Below are 26559 nucleotides of genomic sequence, written 5' to 3'. Positions count from 1 at the left end.
CCCAATTTATGATTCCCTTTTTTATGTATACCAAAAACTGTCTTATATACATTTATATATATATATAGATAATAATCACCCAGACGAAGAGCAAACCTGTTCATTACAGAATGTTTGCCCGACGTGGGAATCGAACCCACAACCCTCGACGCATAAGTCAGCCGCTAACTATTGCATCATTTCGTCAATGTATCAGTTTTGGTGCAACAAATTAAATAAATAAAATAATTTTTAGTGGAGCTATCCTATTAAAAGTGTACATTCGACGCATCAGTGTAATAAATGTGTATTTAACACATCGGAAAGGACTCGACTTAAGCCCATTAGGCCCATCTTAAAGGGGTCTTTGGTAAAGGAAAACCACACACTTTGATAATACGTTTATTATCTAGGCAACACAATTACATTTTTTTTCTTCCCGATACAAAACCGGGGCTTTTTATGTATGCTGATTAAAGTTAAACAAAGAGAAAGTTATCGTTAAAATCGTTCGAAGTCATTAAGTAAGATTTAAAATCTTAAACACTACAAGGAATACTCCAAGTCGTGTTTAGTTGTATTAAACACCGATATTCTTACGGAGATGGTAAGGAATATCGAATATGTTTTCGAAGCAAAGGCATATTTTTCCTTGACCAGGCTTGTGTAAAAGTCTGTTCACGCCTGAACGATGACTTCTGGAAACACTAGACGAAGTGGAGGAAGCGTCCGATGTACTTGAACCGCCCGAGGTAGAAGAACTGCCTGAAGTGGTTGTGCTTGCCCCGGACGTGCTTGAGGTGGAATCGGTGCTGCTGGCACTGTCGGTGCTCGTCTTATCGGTTGTGGATGACTGTACGGTAGCGCTTTTGTGACCGGATCCTGATTTCCTTCTATTCCACCACCAGAAACCGTCTTCAGATGACGCGGCGTCGCTTTTGGCGGTTGACGCTGTAATATATAAAACCAACACATTATACGTTTTCAAAGACGTATTCATTTTGACTATTCTAATTCAGCGTGATTTCAATTGCTGCTTATTGGAATATGAATTCATTCAAGGGACATGTAAACAATGGCCCAGTATCTCATTAATGGCTCAGTTCTCTACATTAAAAATAATAGCTTCCTCTTGGAGTATATGATATAACAGTACCATATTTTGAAAACAGGTTATATCCTTATAAATTAACTTGCTGGGGCTAGTGTTAGAAAATTTCTTTCTGTACCCACCAATTGAGTTTTAGGCCTGCTACTAGTTAACAGAACAAAAGTGTTTTGGTAATAAACGAACTAGCTGTTAATCGCTGCTTCGTCCGCGTGATCAATGTAAAATGTCAGAGTATTTTCCCGGGTAATGAGATGGTTTACTGGATAAAAGGTAGCCTATGTCACTTTCCTGACGTAAAACTATTAATTACTTTACAAAAAATCATGTTGTTTCGTCTCGACGTGAAAGAAAAGGACAAATAAATAAACACACTGTCACATTTACAGTATTAAGCAGAGATTGGCTATGACAGTAGACCTGCCAACACTTCCACTGACAACAATTCCGGTCACAATTCCAGATCACTAATGAGGAGCAACCAATGCGTAAACCTATTTTCCCTATATACTTTGAAACGGCTGGACCTATTTCGGTGGAATTTTAAGGATATCTTCGGATTTACCTAGAGAGTGATCGCGCGAAGTTCGGTAGTGCCCAAATTTAAATCAAATAAAATTAAAGTTTATTGAAATGGAAAAATAGATAGATCCAGTTTGAGTTGACAGTGATTAAAAAGAGGAAGTAACGTGACTTTTTAGAGTACCTGAGCTGGAAGAAGCTCCTCCACTTGTGCTGGAACCGTCGGTGGATGTTACGCTTCCATCATGGCTACTGGAACTATATCCTTCAGTGCTGCTACCAGCGGACGTGGTGGATTCTTCTGTGGTGCTTGCATCAGTGTTACTGGAACTGCCAGTGGCCAATACACTTCCATCACGATTGCTTGAGCTATATCCATAAGTGCTGCTACCGCCGGATGTACTGGATCCTGTAAGGTCTGTGCTTGCATCAGTGTTACTGGAACTGCCGGTGGATGATACACTTCCATCACGACTGTTGGAACTGTATCCATAAGTGCTGCTACCGCCCGATGTACTGGATCCTGCAAGGTCTGTGCTTGCATCAGTGTTACTGGAACTGCCGGTGGATGATACACTTCCATCACGACTGTCGGAACTGTATCCATAAGTGCTGCTACCGCCGGATGTACTGGATCCTGCAAGGTCTGTGCTTGCATCAGTGTTACTGGAACTGCCGGTGGATGATACACTTCCATCACCACAGTCGGAACTGTATCCATAAGTGCTGCTACCGCCAGATGTACTGGATCCTGCCAGGTCTGTGCTTGCATCAGTGTTACTGGAACTGCCGGTGGATGATACACTTCCATCACGACTGTCGGAACTGTATCCATAAGTGCTGCTACCGCCGGATGTACTGGATCCTGTAAGGTCTGTGCTTGCATCAGTGTTACTGGAACTGCCGGTGGATGATACACTTCCATCACGACTGTTGGAACTGTATCCATAAGTGCTGCTACCACCGGATGTACTGGATCCCGCGCTGTTTGAGTTTGAATCAGTGTTACTGGAACTGCCGGTGGATGATACACTTCCATCACGACTGTTGGAACTGTATCCATAAGTGCTGCTACCACCGGATGTACTGGATCCCGCGCTGTTTGAGTTTGAATCAGTGTTACTGGAACTGCCGGTGGATGATACACTTCCATCACGACTGTTGGAACTGTATCCATAAGTGCTGCTACCGCCGGATGTACTAGATCCTACGCTGTTTGAGCTTGCATCAGTTGTGCTGGAACTGCCGGTGGATGATACGCGTCCACCACGATGCCTGGAGCTATATCCGTAAGTGCTGCTACCGCCGGATGTACTGGATCCTGCACTCTTTGTGCTTGAATCAGTGTTGCTGGAACTGCCGGTGGATGATACACTTCCACCACGATGGCTAGAGCTATATCCATAAGTGCTGCTACCGCCAGATGTACTGGATCCTGCATTCTTTGTGCTTGAATCAGTGTTGCTGGAACTGCCGGTGGATGATACGCTTCCACCACGATGGCTGGAGCTATATCCATAAGTGCTGCTACCGCCGGATGTACTGGATCCTGCATTCTTTGTGCTTGAATCAGTGTTGCTGGAACTGCCGGTGGATGATACGCTTCCACCACGATGGCTGGAGCTATATCCATAAGTGCTGCTACCGCCGGATGTACGGGATCCTGCACTTTTTGAGCTTGAATCGGTGTTACTGGTACTGCCAGTGGACGAAACGGTTCCTAGATGACCGCGGGCATTACTTCCAGAAGTGCTGCTACCGCTGGATTGAGAGGAACCACCAACATTGGAGCCAGAGCTGCTAGAACTTGCTGATGAAGAGGAGCTGCTTGATCGTCTAGGATTCCACCACCAGGTGTAAGAATCAGCACTGTCGTCTGCGCCACTGACTGTAGTAGCTGTAATTTTTTTTTGTGTAATTAGTCGAAACATTGGGTGTGTTACAATTATTTGTAGTTAGAAGTTATGTTTATGCTAAGTTACTTATGCGTCATACCATAGAACACTACTCTATACTAAATATTCCATGCTACTGTTACCATTCTCCACCGACTGTGTACACAAAGCACTATTAATATGTGGACACGGGCAATAAATAAATTAAACAGGACTGTGTGCTTAGGGCGAGTTTTTTTAACGTTCTCGATCGCGTAAAAGTTAACTCCAATTCGTATGGAGTTGAAATAGCTTCCCTTCGTTTGCCGCCAGGGGCGCTGTTTCAAGTTCACACAATTTTTTTTAGTTAGCTGCATAATTGAGCAAATTTGAGTTAGCTTTACGCGATCGACGCGACGAATTTAACAAACAACCTTAGTCGATGGTATTCTCGAGAAATGTTAAGGGTCGAATACTTAAAATAAACCAAACGAAATTAATAAAACGACAAAGTAATTTTAGTTTTGCACTCTTTTGAACATAAGAGGTCTATGAATATATTGAACTGATAGTTTTTGATTATTGTACATACAGTACTTTTTTTCCTCCTACCTATTCGCTGGTAGTCTAAGGGGCTATTTGTTCCAAGGTATCTAGGAGGCAGTTCCTGCCCGTTTGTCAGAAATGTTAAAAACTGAAGGGCTATTCCAGCTATGCCCGGACGGGTAGGTGAGCTCACGGGCTCAACCTTTTTTTTTTTTTTTTTTCGGGTAGAGGGCCGAATCTCCTACGAGGTCCCCGCGCAAAAGGGGCGCGCGGGGTATGTGAGACTCAACGATCTGCATGGTGTTGTGAGCAGACCGCGGGCCCAAGGATTTTAGGACCCACCCACTAAACGACTCCCCTGCACTCTTACACCCGACGTCCGATCCCCTCCGAGGTCAGAACCCGGATGAGGTAGGGGGGCTACCGCGGTCAACACTACAACCAGACGGCGCGGCTCACCCCAAGGACGCCCAGCCGACGGAGCCTTCGAGGCGAATCGAAGGCTCTGAAACGTCGGCCGTCTCGGTACGGCAGCCCGTCGGGCCGCCCAGACGGTGCCGCTGGTGTCCCGGAATACCCCGCTGGACCAGAACCAGCCTGCCCGGTCGGGACGCGATACACCGTCGACCGGTCGCTCTATTCATTCCACGGCAGCGCGCTAGAGTGCTGGTAGCGCGCCGCGCGGCCTCACCCCCTCAGGTCTCACGGGCTCAACCTGAGATTTTTTTTAACTAGCCCTAACAAGAGCAGTACTTCGCAGAATCTACCACCGGATCGGAATCGCGACCCCCTGAGAAGAATCGCCGATAAACTCGGTGGGTTGTGTACAATACTTCTTCTCAGTCGCTTGCATTCTTGGCCGGGTGATCGTGGTCACTGGTCATCATTTCGGGTGGTGATTATTTGTCATATCTACTCGGGTCTATCGGAACCAATTCATAGTAAAAAAGGCTTTTTCTGTCGTATTCAATTTGGGCGGGAGTACGAGGGCGAGTTCTCGATTGGCGATCGTGCTCTGAAAAACGTAGATTGGGTAGACCTCCAATGAGTTTGAACGACAACTGCTAAAGGTTGTGGGAATACGCTAGATGCCGGGCTGCGTAGGACCGGTCTTTGCGGCGAAACTTTGGGGATACTTGTATAGCAGTGGACGTCGGTGGGCTAATGATGATGATGGAGGCAACCCCCTTATGGGGTTGTTTCAGAGACTCAATAAAATTAAACTTCACCTTTTTACTGTAACGTAATTGTCGGATTGAAAGTATGCAATCCTTACACAGCATAAGTTTCAAAAAATGCGGTCGTGTCTTTCCCAAAAATACCAAAGTTTGAAGTAATATTGGGTATTTTCTTGATAATCCCTTACACATTAAGATTGTTATTCGACAATCACAAAATCTACCTTGAGTGGATGATGAAGCTTCAGACTTTGTTGCGCCGCCTGCCGCTCTTTGTGCCTTATTGTCTGAATTCCACCACCAGCCTAAATTGCCAAGATCAATATCCACCTCGGAAGAGTCTTCACTTAGTGCTGGAAAGAAATGAAACGTAATTTTTAATGATTGCTATAATGGATGAACTGACGAACTCACGGCCCACTTGGTGTTTAGCGGTCACCGGCGCTCATAGATATCAACGACGTAAATTCCGCCACCCACCCTTGACACATGAGTTTTAAGTCTCAGTTTTTCAGTACAACGGCTGCCGAAACGTATTATTGCCACACGGTATAAGTAGGCAGGGTTTATTAAAGCTATTGATTTTTCGATTACAATTATCTAGTACGGGATTGTTATTGTCTATATTCCACGATGTTATTTTCACCGTGAAAGTAATTCGTGAAAATATGTTAATTGCTTATTTCATTCGATAAATTGGCACATGCCTGCGGGATTCGAACATCGACACCGCTAGTAACGAATGCACCGTGTCTTATCCCGTAGGCCATGTCGACTTCATAAGTGAAAATAAAGCTGTCCAAAACAGTCTCAAAATTACGGATTGGTTTTCGGTATCCGCGAAATTACTTGCACAATATAAGCTGCAATGTTTTAATTTTGATAAGGAGTTCGGTATCGTACGGTAATCTGATCAGCTGAGAGACATTCAATCAGATAGGGTCTCTCTCAAGACTTTAGCGGAACTTCTCAGTTAATCGAAGGAATATCCGGCCGCTTCGGTAAAAATGTTGCATGATTTTGCATTTTCTAATTGCCGATACAAAAATGAGTCATATGGATTCATGTATAACTTTAAAAATGGTAAAATGAATACAGAGCTTAGACAGTATTTAAATTACATAAAATATGATAGATAACATTATTTCCTACGTCGATCCCAGTTGGTAATTTGTCACTGTTTACAAATTTGTATAATTAGCTAAACTTCCACAGATTAGAAGTCCCGTTAGCTCACCTATTCGCTCGGTGACGCTAACATAATCCTCTAAAGCTACCAACTCAGGTAGGATAAAAAAAAAGCTAAAGTTTTTTCAAATACAATACAGGTACCTATGGTAAGTATGTCAGGAGTACTAGTTGCTGATGCTATACTACCGCCAGATGATGCCAAACCATGGCTGGCACCATGAGTGTTGCTACTGCCAGATGTACTGGATCCTGCGCTGTTTGAGTTTGAATCAGTGTTACTGGAACTGCCGGTGGATGATACACTTCCATCACGACTGTTGGAGCTGTATCCATAAGTGCTGCTACCGCCAGATGTACTGGATCCTGCGCTGTTTGAGTTTGAATCAGTGTTACTGGAACTGCCGGTGGATGATACACTTCCATCACGACTGTTGGAGCTGTATCCATAAGTGCTGCTACCGCCAGATGTACTGGATCCTGCGCTGTTTGAGTTTGAATCAGTGTTACTGGAACTGCCGGTGGATGATACACTTCCATCACCACTGTTGGAGCTGTATCCATAAGTGCTGCTACCACCGGATGTACTGGATCCTGCGCTGCTTGAGTTTGAATCAGTGTTACTGGAACTGCCGGTGGTCGATACATTTTCATCACGACTCTTGGAACTGTCTTCATGAGAGCTGCTACCGTCGGATTTCCTGGATCCTACGCTGTTTGAATTCGAATCAGTGTTACTGGAACTGCCGGTGGATGATACACTTTCATCACGACTGTTGGAACTGTATCCATAAGTGCTGCTACCACCAGATGTACTGGATCCTGCGCTGTTTGAGTTTGAATCAGTGTTACTGGAACTGCCGGTGGATGATACACTTCCATCACGACTGTTGGAACTGTATCCATAAGTGCTGCTACCGCCAGATGTTCTGGATCCTTCGCTGTTTGAGTTTGACTCAGTGTTACTGGAACTGCCGGTGGATGATACACTTCCATCACCACTGTTGGAGCTGTATCCATAAGTGCTGCTACCACCGGATGTACTGGATCCTGCGCTGCTTGAGTTTGAATCAGTGTTACTGGAACTGCCGGTGGTCGATACACTTTCATCACGACTCTTGGAACTGTCTTCATGAGAGCTGCTACCGTCGGATTTCCTGGATCCTACGCTGTTTGAATTCGAATCAGTGTTACTGGAACTGCCGGTGGATGATACACTTTCATCACGACTGTTGGAACTGTATCCATAAGTGCTGCTACCACCAGATGTACTGGATCCTGCGCTGTTTGAGTTTGAATCAGTGTTACTGGAACTGCCGGTGGATGATACACTTCCATCACGACTGTTGTAACTATATCCATAAGTGCTGCTACCGCCAGATGTTCTGGATCCTGCGCTGTTTGAGTTTGAATCAGTGTTACTGGAACTGCCGGTGGTCGATACATTTTCATCACGACTCTTGGAACTGTCTTCATGAGAGCTGCTACCGCCGGATTTCCTGGATCCTACGCTGTTTGAATTCGAATCAGTGTTACTGGAACTGCCGGTGGATGATACACTTTCATCACGACTGTTGGAACTGTATCCATAAGTGCTGCTACCACCAGATGTACTGGATCCTGCGCTGTTTGAGTTTGAATCAGTGTAACTGGAACTGCCGGTGGATGATACACTTCCATCACGACTGTTGGAACTGTATCCATAAGTGCTGCTACCACCGGATGTACTGGATCCCGCGCTGTTTGAGTTTGAATCAGTGTTACTGGAACTGCCGGTGGATGATACACTTCCATCACGACTATTGGAACTGTATCCATAAGTGCTGCTACCGCCAGATGTACTGGATCCTGCGCTGTTTGAGTTTGAATCAGTGTTACTGGAACTGCCGGTGGTCGATACATTTTCATCACGACTCTTGGAACTGTCTTCATGAGAGCTGCTACCGCCGGATTTCCTGGAACCTACGCTGTTTGAATTCGAATCAGTGTTACTGGAACTGCCGGTAGATGATACACTTCCATCATGACTGTTGGAACTGTATCCATAAGTGCTGCTACCGCCCGATGTACTGGATCCGGCGCTGTTTGAGTTTGAATCAGTGTAACTGGAACTGCCGGTGGATGATACACCTCCATCACGACTGTTGGAACTGTATCCATAATTGCTGCTACCACCGGATGTACTGGATCCCGCGCTGTTTGAGTTTGAATCAGTGTTACTGGAACTGCCGGTGGATGATACACTTCCATCACGACTGTTGGAACTGTATCCATAAGTGCTGCTACCGCCCGATGTACTGGATCCGGCGCTGTTTGAGTTTGAATCAGTGTTACTGGAACTGCCGGTGGATGATACACTTCCATCACGGCTGTTGGAGCTGTATCCATAAGTGCTGCTACCACCGGATGTACTGGATCCTGCACTGTTTGAGTTTGAATCGGTGTTACTGGAACTGTCGGTGGTCGATACATTTTCATCACGACTCTTGGAACTGTCTTCATGAGAGCTGCTACCGTCGGATTTCCTAGATCCTACGCTGTTTGAATTCGAATCAGTGTTACTGGAACTGCCGGTAGATGATACACTTCCATCATGACTGTTGGAACTGTATCCATAAGTGCTGCTACCGCCCGATGTACTGGATCCTGCGCTGTTTGAGTTTGAATCAGTGTAACTGGAACTGCCGGTGGATGATACACTTCCATCACGACTGTTGGAGCTGTATCCATAAGTGCTGCTACCGCCAGATGTACTGGATCCTGCGCTGTTTGAGTTTGAATCAGTGTTACTGGAACTGCCAGTGGATGATACACTTCCATCACGACTCTTGGAACTGTCTTCATGAGAGCTGCTACCGCCGGATTTCCTGGAACCTACGCTGTTTGAATTCGAATCAGTGTTACTGGAACTGCCGGTAGATGATACACTTCCATCATGACTGTTGGAACTGTATCCATAAGTGCTGCTACCGCCCGATGTACTGGATCCGGCGCTGTTTGAGTTTGAATCAGTGTTACTGGAACTGCCGGTGGATGATACGCTTCCATCACGACTGTTGGAGCTGTATCCATAAGTGCTGCTACCGCCAGATGTACTGGATCCTGCGCTGTTTGAGTTTGAATCGGTGTTACTGGAACTGCCGGTGGTCGATACATTTTCATCACGACTCTTGGAACTGTCTTCATGAGAGCTGCTACCGCCGGATTTCCTGGATCCTACGCTGTTTGAATTCGAATCAGTGTTACTGGAACTGCCGGTGGATGATACACTTTCATCACGACTGTTGGAACTGTATCCATAAGTGCTGCTACCACCAGATGTACTGGATCCTGCGCTGTTTGAGTTTGAATCAGTGTAACTGGAACTGCCGGTGGATGATACACTTCCATCACGACTGTTGGAACTGTATCCATAAGTGCTGCTACCACCGGATGTACTGGATCCCGCGCTGTTTGAGTTTGAATCAGTGTTACTGGAACTGCCGGTGGATGATACACTTCCATCACGACTATTGGAACTGTATCCATAAGTGCTGCTACCGCCAGATGTACTGGATCCTGCGCTGTTTGAGTTTGAATCAGTGTTACTGGAACTGCCGGTGGTCGATACATTTTCATCACGACTCTTGGAACTGTCTTCATGAGAGCTGCTACCGCCGGATTTCCTGGATCCTACGCTGTTTGAATTCGAATCAGTGTTACTGGAACTGCCGGTGGATGATACACTTCCATCACGACTGTTGGAACTGTATCCATAAGTGCTGCTACCGCCCGATGTACTGGATCCGGCGCTGTTTGAGTTTGAATCAGTGTAACTGGAACTGCCGGTGGATGATACACTTCCATCACGACTGTTGGAGCTGTATCCATAAGTGCTGCTACCGCCAGATGTACTGGATCCTGCGCTGTTTGAGTTTGAATCGGTGTTACTGGAACTGCCGGTGGTCGATACATTTTCATCACGACTCTTGGAACTGTCTTCATGAGAGCTGCTACCGCCGGATTTCCTGGATCCTACGCTGTTTGAATTCGAATCAGTGTTACTAGAACTGCCGGTAGATGATACACTTCCATCATGACTGTTGGAACTGTATCCATAAGTGCTGCTACCGCCCGATGTACTGGATCCGGCGCTGTTTGAGTTTGAATCAGTGTAACTGGAACTGCCGGTGGATGATACACTTCCATCACGACTGTTGGAGCTGTATCCATAAGTGCTGCTACCGCCAGATGTACTGGATCCTGCGCTGTTTGAGTTTGAATCGGTGTTACTGGAACTGCCGGTGGTCGATACATTTTCATCACGACTCTTGGAACTGTCTTCATGAGAGCTGCTACCGCCAGATTTCCTGGATCCTACGCTGTTTGAAATCGAATCAGTGTTACTGGAACTGCCGGTAGATGATACACTTCCATCATGACTGTTGGAACTGTATCCATAAGTGCTGCTACCGCCCGATGTACTGGATCCGGCGCTGTTTGAGTTTGAATCAGTGTTACTGGAACTGCCGGTGGATGATACACTTCCATCACGACTGTTGGAGCTGTATCCATAAGTGCTGCTACCGCCAGATGTACTGGATCCTGCACTGTTTGAGTTTGAATCAGTGTTACTGGAACTGCCGGTGGATGATACACTTCCATCACGACTCTTGGAACTGTCTTCATGAGAGCTGCTACCGCCGGATTTCTTGGATTCTACGCTGTTTGAATTCGAATCAGTGTTACTGGAACTGCCGGTAGATGATACACTTCCATCATGACTGTTGGAACTGTATCCATAAGTGCTGCTACCGCCCGATGTACTGGATCCGGCGCTGTTTGAGTTTGAATCAGTGTTACTGGAACTGCCGGTGGATGATACACTTCCATCACGACTGTTGGAGCTGTATCCATAAGTGCTGCTACCGCCAGATGTACTGGATCCTGCGCTGTTTGAGTTTGAATCGGTGTTACTGGAACTGCCGGTGGTCGATACATTTTCATCACGACTCTTGGAACTGTCTTCATGAGAGCTGCTACCGCCGGATTTCCTGGATCCTACGCTGTTTGAATTCGAATCAGTGTTACTGGAACTGCCGGTAGATGATACACTTCCATCATGACTGTTGGAACTGTATCCATAAGTGCTGCTACCGCCCGATGTACTGGATCCGGCGCTGTTTGAGTTTGAATCAGTGTAACTGGAACTGCCGGTGGATGATACACTTCCATCACGACTGTTGGAGCTGTATCCATAAGTGCTGCTACCGCCAGATGTACTGGATCCTGCGCTGTTTGAGTTTGAATCAGTGTTACTGGAACTGCCGGTGGTCGATACATTTTCATCACGACTCTTGGAACTGTCTTCATGAGAGCTGCTACCGCCGGATTTCCTGGATCCTACGCTGTTTGAATTCGAATCAGTGTTACTGGAACTGCCGGTAGATGATACACTTCCATCATGACTGTTGGAACTGTATCCATAAGTGCTGCTACCGCCCGATGTACTGGATCCGGCGCTGTTTGAGTTTGAATCAGTGTTACTAGAACTGCCGGTGGATGATACACTTCCATCACGACTGTTGGAGCTGTATCCATAAGTGCTGCTACCGCCAGATGTACTGGATCCTGCGCTGTTTGAGTTTGAATCAGTGTTACTGGAACTGCCGGTGGTCGATACATTTTCATCACGACTCTTGGAACTGTCTTCATGAGAGCTGCTACCGCCGGATTTCCTGGTTTCTACGCTGTTTGAATTTGAATCAGTGTTACTGGAACTGTCGGTGGTCGATACAGTTTCATCACGACTCTTGGAACTGTCTTCATGAGAGCTGCTACCGCCGGATTTCCTGGATCCTACGCTGTTTGAGTTTGAATCAGTGTTACTGGAACTGCCGGTGGATGATACACTTCCATCACGACTGTTGGAGCTGTATCCATAAGTGCTGCTACCGCCAGAAGTACTGGATCCTGCGCTGTTTGAGTTTGAATCGGTGTTACTGGAACTGCCGGTGGATGATACACTTCCATCACGACTGTTGGAACTGTATCCATAAGTGCTGCTACCGCCAGATGTACTGGATCCTGCGCTGTTTGAGTTTGAATCGGTGTTACTGGAACTGCCGGTGGTCGATACATTTTCATCACGACTCTTGGAACTGTCTTCATGAGAGCTGCTACCGCCGGATTTCCTGGATCCTACGCTGTTTGAATTCGAATCAGTGTTACTGGAACTGCCGGTGGTCGATACACTTCCATCACGACTGTTGGAACTGTATCCATAAGTGCTGCTACCGCCGGATGTACTGGATCCCGCGCTGTTTGAGTTTGAATCAGTGTTGCTAGAAGCGTCGGTTGATGAAGCAGCCCTAGAGCTCGAGGATGAGGATTCTTCTGCTTTAAATTTCAAAAAGGAATAGCTTTAAGTTTATCGTCAGTTCTCTGGTCTATGAATGTGGACAGATTATAAATGATATGACTTGTGATCGTATGATTGCTGATGACATGTGGTGACGTAATATCACAAGTACCTGAACGGTGCCCTGTAGGCTGTGGTCGTTCCGTTGAACCTTTTGATTGAATTGGTATTGGTATTGGCTTAGGAACAGAGCGAGCGCCTGAGTATTTTCTTCTGAAGAAGGGTATATCACGGCCTGGACCGGTCCATATGGAGAGTGGACGTGGACCTAAAGCGCAATACCGATTTGATCATGACTAAAGCTATTCCCCAATATTCCTGTTTATCACGATACAGAAGGAAGCTATTCAAATATTAATAAAAAACAAATCAAAAAAACTCTTGAGGAATGTCTAACTAAAACATAATTTACACCTGCTGTAGAACCGAGGAAGCGCTGTAGATGCGCCTTCTTAGGTTAATTAGATGCCGGACACCCAAGAGTTCACAACGCAATACCAACGATGTGCTTTGAGAAAAGAATTGTCATTCTTTGCCTTCTTTAAGAGAATCTTTTTCATTTGTCGTAGGATTTAAAGGCGTATGTCAGGCCTGTGGCCGATTAATTCGTGTTCGCTTCATAAAACGCTAATGAACTTACTCGATGAACTGCTGCTGCTGCTATAGCTTGCAGACTCCTGAGATGACCGCGAAGAACTTGATTGGGACGCGGATTTCTCTATAAAACGTACGCTAAATAAATTACTTCCGAAATTTCGATAGTAATACCTAATACCCGACATATAGTCATTTATCGGATTTTTCCTACCCTCAAGACTTAGATAATAATTGAGATTTTTGACATTTTAACTTAATATCTTAATAGCATTGTCGATCTTGTATTTCGTTAAGTAGACATCATATCTACTGTACCTATTCAATACCTTTAACTATTGATTACTTCATGCCTGTCGTACTTTCTGTACCGAATGCGCAATGCAGTTTCATTTGTCTTTAATTAAACGACATTATTGTATCTTCATCAACGTTTATCTTACCGACTGGTATAACTTTCATTATGATTACAGGCTTGCCATCTTCAATTTTCTGGTAAGATACAACATCGAACAATTCCTCTTCTTCGCCTGTTTCTGGAAAACCGATATTTATAAAACGTTACATCGGTTTTTCCGCGACACCATTATGGTTTATGGTTCGTTTTCGGTATGTTAATGGATGTGAATAGATACGATTTTGGCGATACGATTAATTAGAGCATGAAACACTCAGACGAAGTCCTGTTAATGAGTGTCGGTATGGAACGAATGGCGAATGAAGATCGACACGCTGATAAGGATGTTAAGCCAAAATGTCAAAGCGATGACTGTACTAATGAGAATGAAGCTCTGAACCCAATACCTGATACGAAATGTTTCTTTGCGCACTCGTTCCCCTGTTAACGTGAAGTTAAAAATCGCATATAATAATACTTTATGGTTAACCTGAGAGGTGAGGAAGCATGAAGTTAATTATTAAAAACTAATCATTTCTTATTAATCATTCAAAATGTAAGTCATGAAGAAATGTTTGTATTCCAAATTTTGGTTACTTCAAAGGACGCTTTTATTTTATTTACACTGTTTGTGATTTTTTATGATTGAAAGATTACTGGTGGCCTGGAGGCCTTTCCAGTTTCACCAGGATAGGTGGGCCAGCAAAGGCTCAGCCATGAGAGTTGGGATTAGCTAACAGTTTCCCGATCGCCTCCGAAAGAGTCTTGGTGGTAGGACCTCTTGTGAGTCCGCACAAGTAGGTACCACCACCCCGCTTATTTCTGCCGTGAAGCAGAATGCGTTTTGGCTGGAAGGGTGAGGCAGCCGTAGTAACTGTACTGAGACCTTAGAACTTAGATCTCAAGGTGGGTGGCGCATTTACGTTGTAGATGTCTATGGTCTCCAGTAACTTAACACTTGGGCTGTGAGCTCGCCCACCCATCTAAGCAATAAAAAAAAAATTACAGCTCAAAAAAAAGGACAACTGCTTCACGAATGCATCTGCTACCGGATCCGAATATTCTCGTGCTTATTACGTTATTTAGTAATTTAAGTAGCCTCAAAGCGGCGTCTTAAAATAAGCTCTTGTTAGAAAGATACCGTCTTCGGAGCCCAAGCACTGATAATATTCGATTACATAGAAAAGTAACTGAAAGTTAAAATCTGTAACAATAAAAAGCTTAGTCTTCTTATGGTTTTCGAACAAACAAACACGACAAATACATGAAAAGTGACGGCGTTTTTGGTATTGTGCACACGAAGTATGAGTGCACACGAAATAAATAAAAAATTATGACGTCATCATTTCATTTATGAATACACGCTGGATACACAATCGCTTTGAGATTTGTATCTACACGCGGATCGAATTACGATAAAGGCTCTTCCTGTGGGCGTTTTAGCTGTTAGACCGTGGAGACATGCCGATAGCAATCGTATTTATAATGATAACCCCTTATGAAACAAATTAATAGAAATGAACTACTGTGGTAACAGCTTATCTTGTTAGATAAAATGGTCTTGCTTAGGAAGGCATCAAGAAGGTAAGATAAGCTATTCCCATAAATAGGTACTAAGGAGCGATTCCTAATATAAATAAAAAATAATATTATAACCTAACAAGCTAAGCATGAAAAAACCGTTGTATTGATTTGGTCCATTAAAGGCCTTAAACGAACAAGAATGAATAAAGGCTGGTCTTTATCTATCTACCAGTCTCACTGACGGACATAGGTCTACTCCAAGCCTCGTCGTAATGACCGGTCCTATGCTGTCTGTACCCAGCGAAATCCCGCAACCTTCAACAGATCGTAGGTTTGCTTTGCGTATCCACGATTCATCTTCCGGTACGCGCAGTGGCGGATTTACCCTAAGATTTACCCTAAGGCCAGATTTAGGGACGGCCCCAATCGTGTCAAAAAACATACTTTTACCCACACTTCGCACCCACACTTGCGATAACAAGTAGCTCCGTACAAATTAATTGTGTTTAATTAGATATTCAAATATTTAACTCGCAATTAAGTGTTGAAAGTTGATAACACTCGTGTAAAAGTTATCATAACCAAGTATGCCAAGTTGGCAGAGTATGTTAGAGCAAATAACTAGTTGTAAGAACTCATGTACCATATTCTTGCGAAATAAAACTAATTTTTTTTCCTAAATTTCTAAATCTATTTAAATAAAAGTTGGCAATAAAGCAATTTCATTATGTAGTCTATATGGTGGATGCTGAGAAAGGGGCGGTTGGTGGCTTGGGGCCTAGGGCAGCCGAGACTGCAAATCCGCTACTGGGTACGCGGACGCAACTCTAGAGCTTTTTGGCCATTGCGGCCATCTTTTCTACTAGCAATGCGCCCTGTCCACTACCACTTAGCCCACTGAGTTTCTCGCCGGATCTTCTCAGTGGGTCGCGTTTCCGATCCGGCGGTAGATTCTGCGAAGCACGGCTCTTGCTAGGGTTCGTGTTAGCAACGTCATCAGGTTTGAGCCCCGTGAGCTCATCTACTGGTTAAGGCGACGCTGATATAGCCTCTCAAGGCTATCAGATTATGTAGAAAAAAAAAAAACACCGCTTAAGCCTCGCAATCCTTTTGGCCATGTCAGTTATCATGGTTCTCCTACGTTTCTCCTCATTCCTGATCCGATCTAGCAAGGAAACTCTGAGCATAATCCTCCATAGTTCTTTGGGTGACTTTGATCGCTATGATAAGGCCCACCCACACTGACCGACCGTGTCTCAGTCTCGTCTTTATTTCGTGTTCCAGTTATTTAAGTTAGAGTCTTACTTATTGCGTTTTTATATTACTTTCAACCGTTGTATATTTTTGTGTGAACGAACCAAATAAAATATATACATAGCGAACTTCATTTGATCAGATGAGATGTTTCAATGTAATTTTCAGCAAAAACAAGTAGTAATCAAAATCCGATTAGTAATCAAAATAATTTTCACACATATCGAGACCCGATCATAATCGTTCATACATTAATATTATTAGTTTGGTCTAATGTCAAAATGTTGTATTAGTTGAAATATGCATGTAGCACTGCCGATTTCGGTCATTGATTGTTAAAGAACAAATGTAATAATGGAGAAATAACATTTTTAACATATATGTGTGATGCCATGTAGGTCACCGGTGCCCTACGTGACGCACTACAGTAATTATTCCCATTCCTGTTACTAAGCACCTGGATAGCCTAACTTTATCTTCTCTTGTTTTTCAATGTACGTTTTTGTCTTTTAGGTCTCTTAGAAATACGATTCATTCTCAGTATCGTTCGGATTCGTCTTTTCCAGAGTCTACTACATATTCCGGCGCCTTAGAAACTGAATACGAAATAATTGCTTCAGTGCGCCGCGTAGGGCACCGGTGACCTACACGGCAGGCAAAGGTTAGCTGACTAATGGGTCATACACAAAAAGGGTAAAAAAAGTGTTATAGCAATGTATCATCTAAAAGAGCAAATTGGCGAATATTTGAAAGTATTTAAATCGTAAAGGTACTATATTACTACTCATTTTAATCGTATCTTGTAAAATATTACATTTCATAAGTTCATTTTGATGGCGTTAAACATCAAAAAATCTCTTCCTGTGGACTGTTACAAGACGAAGGTATAATGTTTGAGCCATGTTTAAAAATAGTTAAAGTACCCTATATATTAAAATTATTTACTTGTAATACAAACAATATAATAAAGATGATAATATTGAGAATAAAAAAAATATATCGTTACTATCTGTATACAATAAATCCAATAAACCTATGGTTACATCAAATTGAGTCTTTTCTGTGGACACGATAAAACGACATCAAATTTTAATTTATTCGACCGCATTATTATTATTTTTTTAACTGTTGGCATCACTAAATAGTGGCCATTCCGGCGTTTGATATTTTGTTGTTTCGATCCCAGTGCGAGTGAAAATATTTTTTTTATTCCAAAACACACATAAACGTAAAAGATCAAGTGTTCTTTCCTGTTCCAATTATAGACATGTAAATATTATCTATAAAAATGTATATTTATTGTTTTTATATGAGCATTTAGTACAAGTAAATGAAAAGCATGTTGCTTGATTTCTAACCTTAAAGTTAATTTCTTTACGCAAGAGTTTTTATAATACATCTTTTCTGTGGACATCTTTCCTGTGGTCCCGATGTCCACCGAAAAGACTATGTCCACAGAAAATGTGTAAGAAACATACCTTAGTAGGTCTAATTAGAGAAAGTAGTAAGTAGAAAAATAGTTGAACCGAGGGCCTACTCCTTTTTTAAAGTTGGTTAGAAAGAGGTTTGATTTTGGCAACATTTGATATTCTAAGTTAGAGCCTCAAACTTTTTAGTACATTTTATATTCGCAATAGAAAAAATTATAAATCTAATCAATGTAAATAGAGGAAACGAAAACATTTATTTTTATTTTTATTGATTTCGTTCAGGGGGTTCAATACGAATAATATACCATGGCTGTAAAATTATTATCATTCGAAATTTTGTTTTGTTTCATAAGTCCACCGAAGGGATTTTCCTTTCTGTAGACATTATTATTTTATTTTTTATATTCCAATTAATGTGATTATTTTGACATTTTATTTGCGTTTTGGTATTCGTTTATATCAGTGGCTACATGTGTTTGATTATGTTGTCTTAATATATTTTAGCTTACGCTGCATCACAGCTTTTCATCTCTTGTAGACTAAATTGTCTCTTCTGTGGTCCGCAAAAATATAAAAATTGCGATTATGCCAAAAATAAGACACATTGATCTCGGTTACAGTGATTAAAAGATTGATAATCAATAGTTAAATAATAAATAGTTTGTTTCACACTGATTTAGAGATATTTTTTTTGCTGCACTTTTTTTTTCTCTATTTGTGTATGACCCTAATACTGTGGCGGAAAAAGCAGACAATTAAATAGCGTAATGAAGAAAGTGCATGCCATGAAGAAAAGGCTTCATATTCTTGGTGTATCTTAAGCACCCAGAAGAGAAGCAAGATTTGTTTAAAATCCCAAAAGTAGGTAGTTACTGCTGATTCGAAATACAAGTTTTAATTTTAATTTAAATGCGGGTAATTTATCATTATTCCCATTAATCTATGTATGTGTAGATTTATCGACTTCTTACACAATAATGACTTGTGTTATCAATAAATTAAAAGAGTAAACACGATTAACCTCTAATAACGAATGAAACAAACCGATGTCTTTTGTTAAAAGCCAATGATCGGAAAAACATCGCGTTCATTATAACTGTTTGAACAGATGGCGACGAGTTACTTAATAATATTAAAACGATGATAAATGAGACCATGATAATTTATAATTGATTATGTGTTTTGTGTCGCATTTAATACTCACCATCGCTCTGAACGTTACTATTGGATGATTTGGTATCCTCCGCTGATGATTCGCGACTAGCAGAAGTTCCATCTGAAGTTTCTACGACGCTATTCGAAGAACTAAATCTGGATTTTTCAGTATTCGTACTGGAGGAAAAACCGTCCTTGTCAGCGCGGTAGCTCGACGATTTCTGATTCTGACTGCCCCTACTACCAGAGCTATGGGCAACTGTATTTTTATCACTGTAGCCCTTGTCGTAACTGTTGCTGGTCTGGTCCGAAGCGGCAGAGTCAGAGCGAACGGAGTTTTGGTCGGCATAGTTCGTATTACTTTGTCGTGAGGTCTTTTCGCTGTCCTTGTTTGAGTAAGCAACGGTGCCGTCCCGTCCGACGTACGCATCAGATTTGCTGCGTTTGTCGTTCGAGTACTGCCTATCCTTACTGCTTACAGAGGTGCCCTCTGGCCCGGAGGAGATTTGAGCGCTGCTCTGTTTTAACTGTTTCGAAGAATAACGATCATTCGCGGCGCGTATTTGATCTTTATCAGCGTAGATGGTAGAGCTCGCCTTCTTTTTGTTAGAAATTGAACTATCTCGCGTACCAGCGTTGTAGCTTCCATCCGGACTGGAGTTATAATAAGCGTCGCTCTCTTGTGAATGAGATGATCTTGAAGATTTCGCTTGTCCTCCAATAGAATCCTTAGTGCGGTAAACAAATACATTATCATTTTTCGAGGAAGAAGCTCTACGGTCACTTAATCCAGCGGATTCTGAGCCGTCACTATCTCTGTTGTAATAGGCATTGCTTCTCCTAGAAGAATCTGCACGTGAATCGTCTTTAGAAGCAGCAGTGATGTCTTTATCGGAGTAGTAATTGGCTTGGCGGCGTCTAGAACTAGCGGAACCACTTCGATCAGCGCTAACTCCGTAAGAACCGTCAGCGTTCCAATTGGCCTGAGCATTCTGTTGGGCGGATCGGTTTTCATCGCGAGCGTCACTGGAAGCGGCCACTGCTTCACCGTCAGAGACGTAATGTACGTTTCTCTCTCTCAGGCTGCTGTCGCGAGATTGTCCGGCAGAAGCAGATCCGCCGTTCGGATCGCTGTGATAATCGGCATAAGCTTGCTTGGAATCTTTATAGTTCTGAGACCTTCCGCTGTACGACACGCCTTCTGGACCAGATGTATATTTGCTTTTATCCTGACTCTGCTCTACGGACTTGGCCCGGTGCGCTCCGGCACTTATCGAATCATTATCTTTGTTGAGGTAAGAGCTTTCACTGCTAGCTGCATTGTACTTTCGGTTTTTGACTTCGACTGTATCTCGATTGCCGGCTGCGAATCAATATAAGATTAGTGAAGACAGAGGGATTAATTTCACATTTGCGTGTTACCATGTTAGTGTGGTCTGCTGTTTGTTTGTATGTTCCAGGCGAGTTTGTGGTTTTGCTTTGTGTTTTGGCGTTCTTGGCGTATCTTGTGCGTGGATCCAGTAGTGTACTCCTCTTGTGTGGGTACGTGAAAACGCTTAGTCAATTTATGAATTTAAAATTTTATTAAAAATATTATTATTAAAAAATGTGAAATGTAATTGTGAACATCATGTGCCATTGGGACATCCTCGTCTCTGCTATTACGTAACTGGTTTATGGAAGAAGACGTTGCTATTTTCAGCTACGTCGCCACTTACTAAAAATGTTCAACAAACAGAATGACATTAGTTACTTTTTCAATTGCCTTCCGTCTCTATTGCTGCCGCTTCTTGTCATGAGAGTGTATGGTTGATTTGTACGTCATTTGTGGTGTGTAAGCGTGAGGAAATTCATAATTGTGCCCATTTTCGTTAAGTTCAATATTCTTTTCACAAAAGAAGAATGTTTTTTCTGAATGTGTATACAGTTTAGTCGGTCCAAGTGTTTCTGGGTTCTGGTGAGCTCGTGTGATACACCGTGTCGGAAGCTATCGTAAAAGACAGATATCTGATAGATGCCTGAACTTCACGTCATTTTCAAGATAAGCTTGTGTATATACAAGTTCCGAACAATAATATTCGGATGGTCTGTCTACAGAATATTTTCAACCGCCTGGCGGAAGATCTTCCTTCTGTCGTTATCTCCCAATGCGTTAACACTTCACGTATTTATGCGGTAAAGCTTAAATAGATCAGGCGCGTATATAAATGTATTAGCCCTTATTGGCCTCAAACGGCCTGATGGTGTATGGAAAATAGTACCGAAATTGGTTGGATGTTTTCAGAAGCCGGATGCCCTTTGGCTATAATTTTTTAGTATATATCCCTAGTTGCTTAAACAGCGACTGCGCCCAAAACGACCCTGTGGTCTCCGATTATCGCATTCTGTTCCAGAACCTTCCATTTGCATTAAAAAAAATACTAAACTTTGCCATGACAAGACCAAATCCAGATTATTATTAAGTTGAAGTCTATTAAGTTAACGGACATGCTTAAATCCGATTTTTATTTCGAATTAGATACAAAAAAAAAAGATAAGCCCTCTTAATTCGTAATTAGTTGGATTAGTGCGCACATGGCTTATGTTGCAAGTCAGATTTTGTTTCTTCTTACTTGTGTTTTTTATGTATCTTTTTAGCTTGTAATGTGTATTGTGTGCCTAATAAATAAATAAAATGCCGCGTTACTTAGGACTGTTTCTATTATCAACTAGCTGACCCGGCAGACTCCGTAGTGCCTCAATCAATAAATAAAAGACCTAAACTTTTGGGGGACACATTAAAGAAAAAACAAAATTGTTATTTTTATTTAATTCCGCGCATTTTCATATTTATCTACCTTTTTAACCTTCTCTGGACTTCCACAAATAATTCAAGACCAAAATTAGGCAAATCGGTCCAGCCGTTCTCGAGTTTTAGCGAGACTAACGAACAGCAATTCATTTTTATATATATAGATTAACATTCAGACGACATTGAAAAAGGTGTTCTAATGCCATAAAAACTGGAACGAATTTCGTATGATTGAATTTCTTTGTATTACTTCTTAACGCGTAACTAAACTCTTTCCGAAGACATTTCACCAATCCTTTTATTAAATTTTAATTTTTTTTATTCTCTAATTTTATTCGTCGTGGCCTAAAGGATAAGACGTCCGTCCGGTTCATTCGTATCGAGCGATGCAACGGTGTTCGAATCCCGCAGGCGGGTACCAATTTTTCTAATGAAATACGTACTTAACAAATGTTTTCGATTGACTTCCACGGTGAAGTAATAACGTAACGTGTAATAAAAATCAAATCCGCAATATAACTGTTGTAACTATACTGAGACCTTAAAAAAAATATTTCTCAAGGTGGGTGGCGCGTTGTACATGTCTATGGGCTCCAGTAACCACTGAAAACCAGGTGGGCTGTTAGCTCGTCCACACACTTAAGCAATAAAAAAAAATTAAAATTGCCTGTGTTTGTCGCACCTACATGAAGTGTATCCACGAACGTTATATTTTGTAAGGTATTGTTGTTTTATACAAAATGTTTTTATATAGTTAAATTATAATGTTATGAAGACAATGTGTGTGTACAATAGCCTTATCATATCGAGGGTCGAAATGTTTAAGCGACATTTTTGCAAAGATACAAGAGAGCCATTTAAAGTTTAAACATTTGGAAAGAATATAATGACAAAAAAAACTTCTTGCGCTATTTGAGTGCGTTAAACGTAATGGAAGTTCAATTAAAAATATCGAACTGTTGCTGCTACTAAAATAGACCTTTAATCACCAAAGATAAATGACGCTTAAACCAGATAGCATTCCACCCCATTTTACTGGTGGTAGGACGTCTTGTGAGTCCGCGCGGGTGGGTCCCTGCCTATTTCTGCCGTGAAGCAGTAATGCGTTTCGGTTAGAAGGGTGGGGCAGCCGTTGTAACTATACTTGAGACCTTAGAACTTATATCTCAAGGTGGGTGGGCGCATTTACGTTGAGGATTTCTATGGGCTCCAGTAACCACTTAACACCAGGTGGACTGTGAGCTCGTCCACCATAAAAAAAAACCCTTGATATGAGTTTTCTGAGTTGCGAGACTGTATTCCGAAGCGGCGGTATGTCGATTTAGATTTCCACATGAAGACTTTTGTTTTTTGTAGAAGTAACCTTTTGTTTAGTTCGAAAGCTTATTAAATCCATTTTGCTGTTATGTTCAATAAAAAAATGCATTATGATTAGTGTAAACGATTTGGAAATTCGACATCTTATTATATAACTTTTCAAATTTTATTTTCAAGAAATGTTTTATGACAAAAATTTGTTGGTCTTTCGATGAGATAACGCAGTCTCCTCCTTTATCTGATATATTCACCTCTATTATTAAGGACGATAAGGATCATTAATCTCTAGATATATAAATAACCTTACATTATTTTTAAATTTGGACGTTCTACTAATTCGCGAGAATTTAACTTTCCTATCCAAGAAATATTCTTCGCATAGACAATTAAATTCAGGCAGCACGTAAAATATCCAAAATCAAATCGTAATACATAAATATATAGTAATATCCCATATATAGAACCATATATATTCAAATCATTGCGATATAATTGCCAAGTCCTGCGTGAAAAAAAATACTGTTCATCTTTTGTGTATTAGCACTGTTTAAGTTAGAGTTATGTAAAAAGGATGCATTCTGAGAAGTTTCTGTAATGGTTTTGCGGGAATAATGTGTCATAAGGAATACTCACGGTGGTGACCGAAAGCTTTTACGCTGAGCGCCTGAAAAATAAATAAAAAATTCATTAATATATATGTTGTGCTTTACAATATATCGAGGGGTGTCTATTTTAAGTGACATTTTTGCAACTTTACCGGGAAGCCATTTAAAGTTTAAAATATGAAAAAAAAAAAACTTCAGCTATTTGAATGGGGTAAACTTAATTCAAGTTCAATTAAAAACATCGAACTGTTGATAGTAATCATCACTACATAGTATAAAACAAAGTCGCTTTCTCTGTCTCTATATCTGTCTGTCCCTACGTATGCTTAAATCTTTAAAACTACGCAACGGATTTTGATGCGGTTTTTTTTAATAGATAGAGCGATTGAAGAGGAAGGTTTATATGTATAATAACATCCATTGAATAGTGGAGAAATCAATAATAAATTACAGTTTCCGTAGCGAAGCGAGGGCGGGTCGCTAGTACCAAATAAAATGGACCTTTAATTAAAGATAAATACTATTAAGCTTATACCAAATTGCCTTTCACCCCTCGTTAAGTTAGTCGAAATTGTTAACAAGAACATTATTTTGACATCGGGGTGATGATGATTAAAAAAAAGACTAAACCAATAGAGTCAAACCAAATTGCTCCCAGAGCGATTGTTAAGCAATCAAACAAAGAAAGAAAAAGGCGAATCAGATTAACGATAATCATATAGTTATGCTAGTGAATTAATTACCAACTAGGATAACATAGTCACTCTAGCCTATTAAACCGCATATTGATGTATCGTCTTCCTGGAAACGAAGAGTCTAAGAACGACTGCCTCATTCTTAAATATCAGGAATGTTATGTTGAGGATTCCGGTTCCGGTTGTCGATCAGTCAATACGCACGTCACAGAGCTCCGCGGAAAATTAAAAATAAACAGTGTAAAAAAGTGCCAACAAAGAGTGTCATACGAACTATTGTTTGCAACAAAGAACAAATTACACGATTAGCAAAAAACTACAGAAAAGTGTTAAATTGTGAGAACAAATCAACCACATATTGTAATCATTCTACCCTACAAAAATACTGTGAAGTGTCATCTGATGCAAATTGTACATAGACTACAGAGTGGAAACTACAGTACCAACATAACAAACATCGAAACAAGTGCTGCCACAGCAAAAAAAGTGTTGCCATTACAAAACCAGTGTTGTCACAGCGAAACAAGTGCTGCCATAGCAATATAAAAAATACCAAACATGGAGAAAAGTATGGAAATTCTATTGGCAAAATTAGATGAAAAGTTAGACCAACAAACTAAACTTATAACAACTACAGTAACACAAAATGTCATGGCAGCACTAGACGAAAAGTTTAAAGCGATCACCGAAGAAAATACCCAACTCAAAAATAAAATCAGTGAGCTAGAGTTAAAATTGAAATTCGCTGATAAGGATAAGCGCAAAAATAACCTTGTCTTTTTTGGCATCGAGGAAGGAAAAGCAACAACAGAAACGGAGCTAGTAGACTATATAAAAGACATTATACTGGAAATGGGAGTACATTTTGAAACCTTCGAAATTAATAATACTTACAGGATCGGTAAAAAAGAGCTCGATAAAAATCGCCCTGTTGTAGTCTCACTCACAACTACATGGAAAAAACACATGATTCTGCGAAATAGACGTAATCTACAAGAAGGTATAAATATCAAAGAGGACTACCCTAAAGAAATAATAGAAAAACGTAAACAACTACAGCGGCAAGTTGAAGAGGAAAAGAACAAAGGGAATATAGCGTTCATCAAATACGACAAACTGATAATAAAGAAAACACATGAAAGCAACAGAGAAAAGAGGAAAAGAGAGACTTCAAGATCACCGAAAACACCATCACAAAAGAAAGTCAATGCAAGTAATACCCAAAGTACATCGACCACCCTGAACAACGCCTCTTCTAAAACCGCGACAAAGGAAACAATGCGCCCAAATATACTGAACTATATAGAGCGCGGGAGATCCGCTTCATTATCAAATCCCTCAAAAAACTAATATGCGGCACCCGGATCCAAACAATCCCAACAACCACATTACCAAACACAACATGTATAACAAGCACCCCAAGCCGGCTTGTCACCGTGGGGGAAGAAGACAAACACCCTCCATCTAAATCAAAATATTACAACTCGAAACAACCTAATGCAAACCTATCCAGAAAAAATATGCACAAAAAGAAAACAATACAGACAAAACAAGATAAAAAGAACACCGAACATAAAAATATACATGTCTGTACACTGAATACTCGGACACTAAGAACGGAAGAGAGCCTAAAAGAATTAGAAATAGCCATATCCAACATAAAATGGGACATAATAGGCATCAGCGAGATGAGAAGGCCAGGAGAAGGAATAGAAGAGAGGAACGACTATATCATGTTTCACAAAGGAGAACACACCGGACAAAAAGGAGTAGGCTTCCTTATTAAGTCTAGGCTAAAGAAAAACATTATGGGTTTTGAAGGAGTATCTGACAGAATTGCGGTAGCTCATTTTAAATTTCCGGAATACAAGAAAAAATGGGCCATCTTCCAAATATATGCCCCAACAGAACAAGCAGGGATATCAGACATAGAATATTTTTATGAGAGTATCTCAGAAGCAATAAAACCGCACTACAATAACAATATAATAATCATGGGCGA

At 41.5% G+C, this 26559-nt stretch overlaps 1 protein-coding gene across 33 annotated transcripts in view; it reads right to left on the bottom strand.

Moving 5' to 3' along the window:
* Positions 1-367: 367 nt before the first annotated feature.
* LOC101740082 (sericin 1-like) overlaps positions 368-26559 on the bottom strand; it is a 29951-nt gene continuing 3759 nt past the window's right edge. Inside the window, exons 2-10 of one of the 33 annotated variants that reach the window (XM_038013610.2) lie at positions 23891-23921; positions 19199-20512; positions 13833-13925; positions 13436-13513; positions 12908-13063; positions 6540-12773; positions 5432-5560; positions 1794-3506; positions 368-930 (exon numbers count right to left, since the gene is read on the bottom strand). In XM_038013610.2, the coding sequence (XP_037869538.1) occupies positions 560-930; positions 1794-3506; positions 5432-5560; positions 6540-12773; positions 12908-13063; positions 13436-13513; positions 13833-13925; positions 19199-20512; positions 23891-23921 (10119 nt within the window). In that variant the 3' untranslated portion in view covers positions 368-559. The remainder of the gene's footprint in view (positions 931-1793; positions 3507-5431; positions 5561-6539; positions 12774-12907; positions 13064-13435; positions 13514-13832; positions 13926-19198; positions 20513-23890; positions 23922-26559) is intronic. The other 32 variants (XM_038013611.2, XM_062670816.1, XM_012692169.4 and 29 more) reach the window with 32 other exon arrangements.

The sequence above is a fragment of the Bombyx mori genome, chromosome 11 (assembly GCF_030269925.1).
Source record: "Bombyx mori chromosome 11, ASM3026992v2".
Classification (NCBI taxonomy): domain Eukaryota; kingdom Metazoa; phylum Arthropoda; class Insecta; order Lepidoptera; family Bombycidae; genus Bombyx; species Bombyx mori.
The sequence above is the reverse complement of the archived record's forward strand: the minus strand, read 5'-3'. Positions and strand labels throughout refer to the sequence as shown.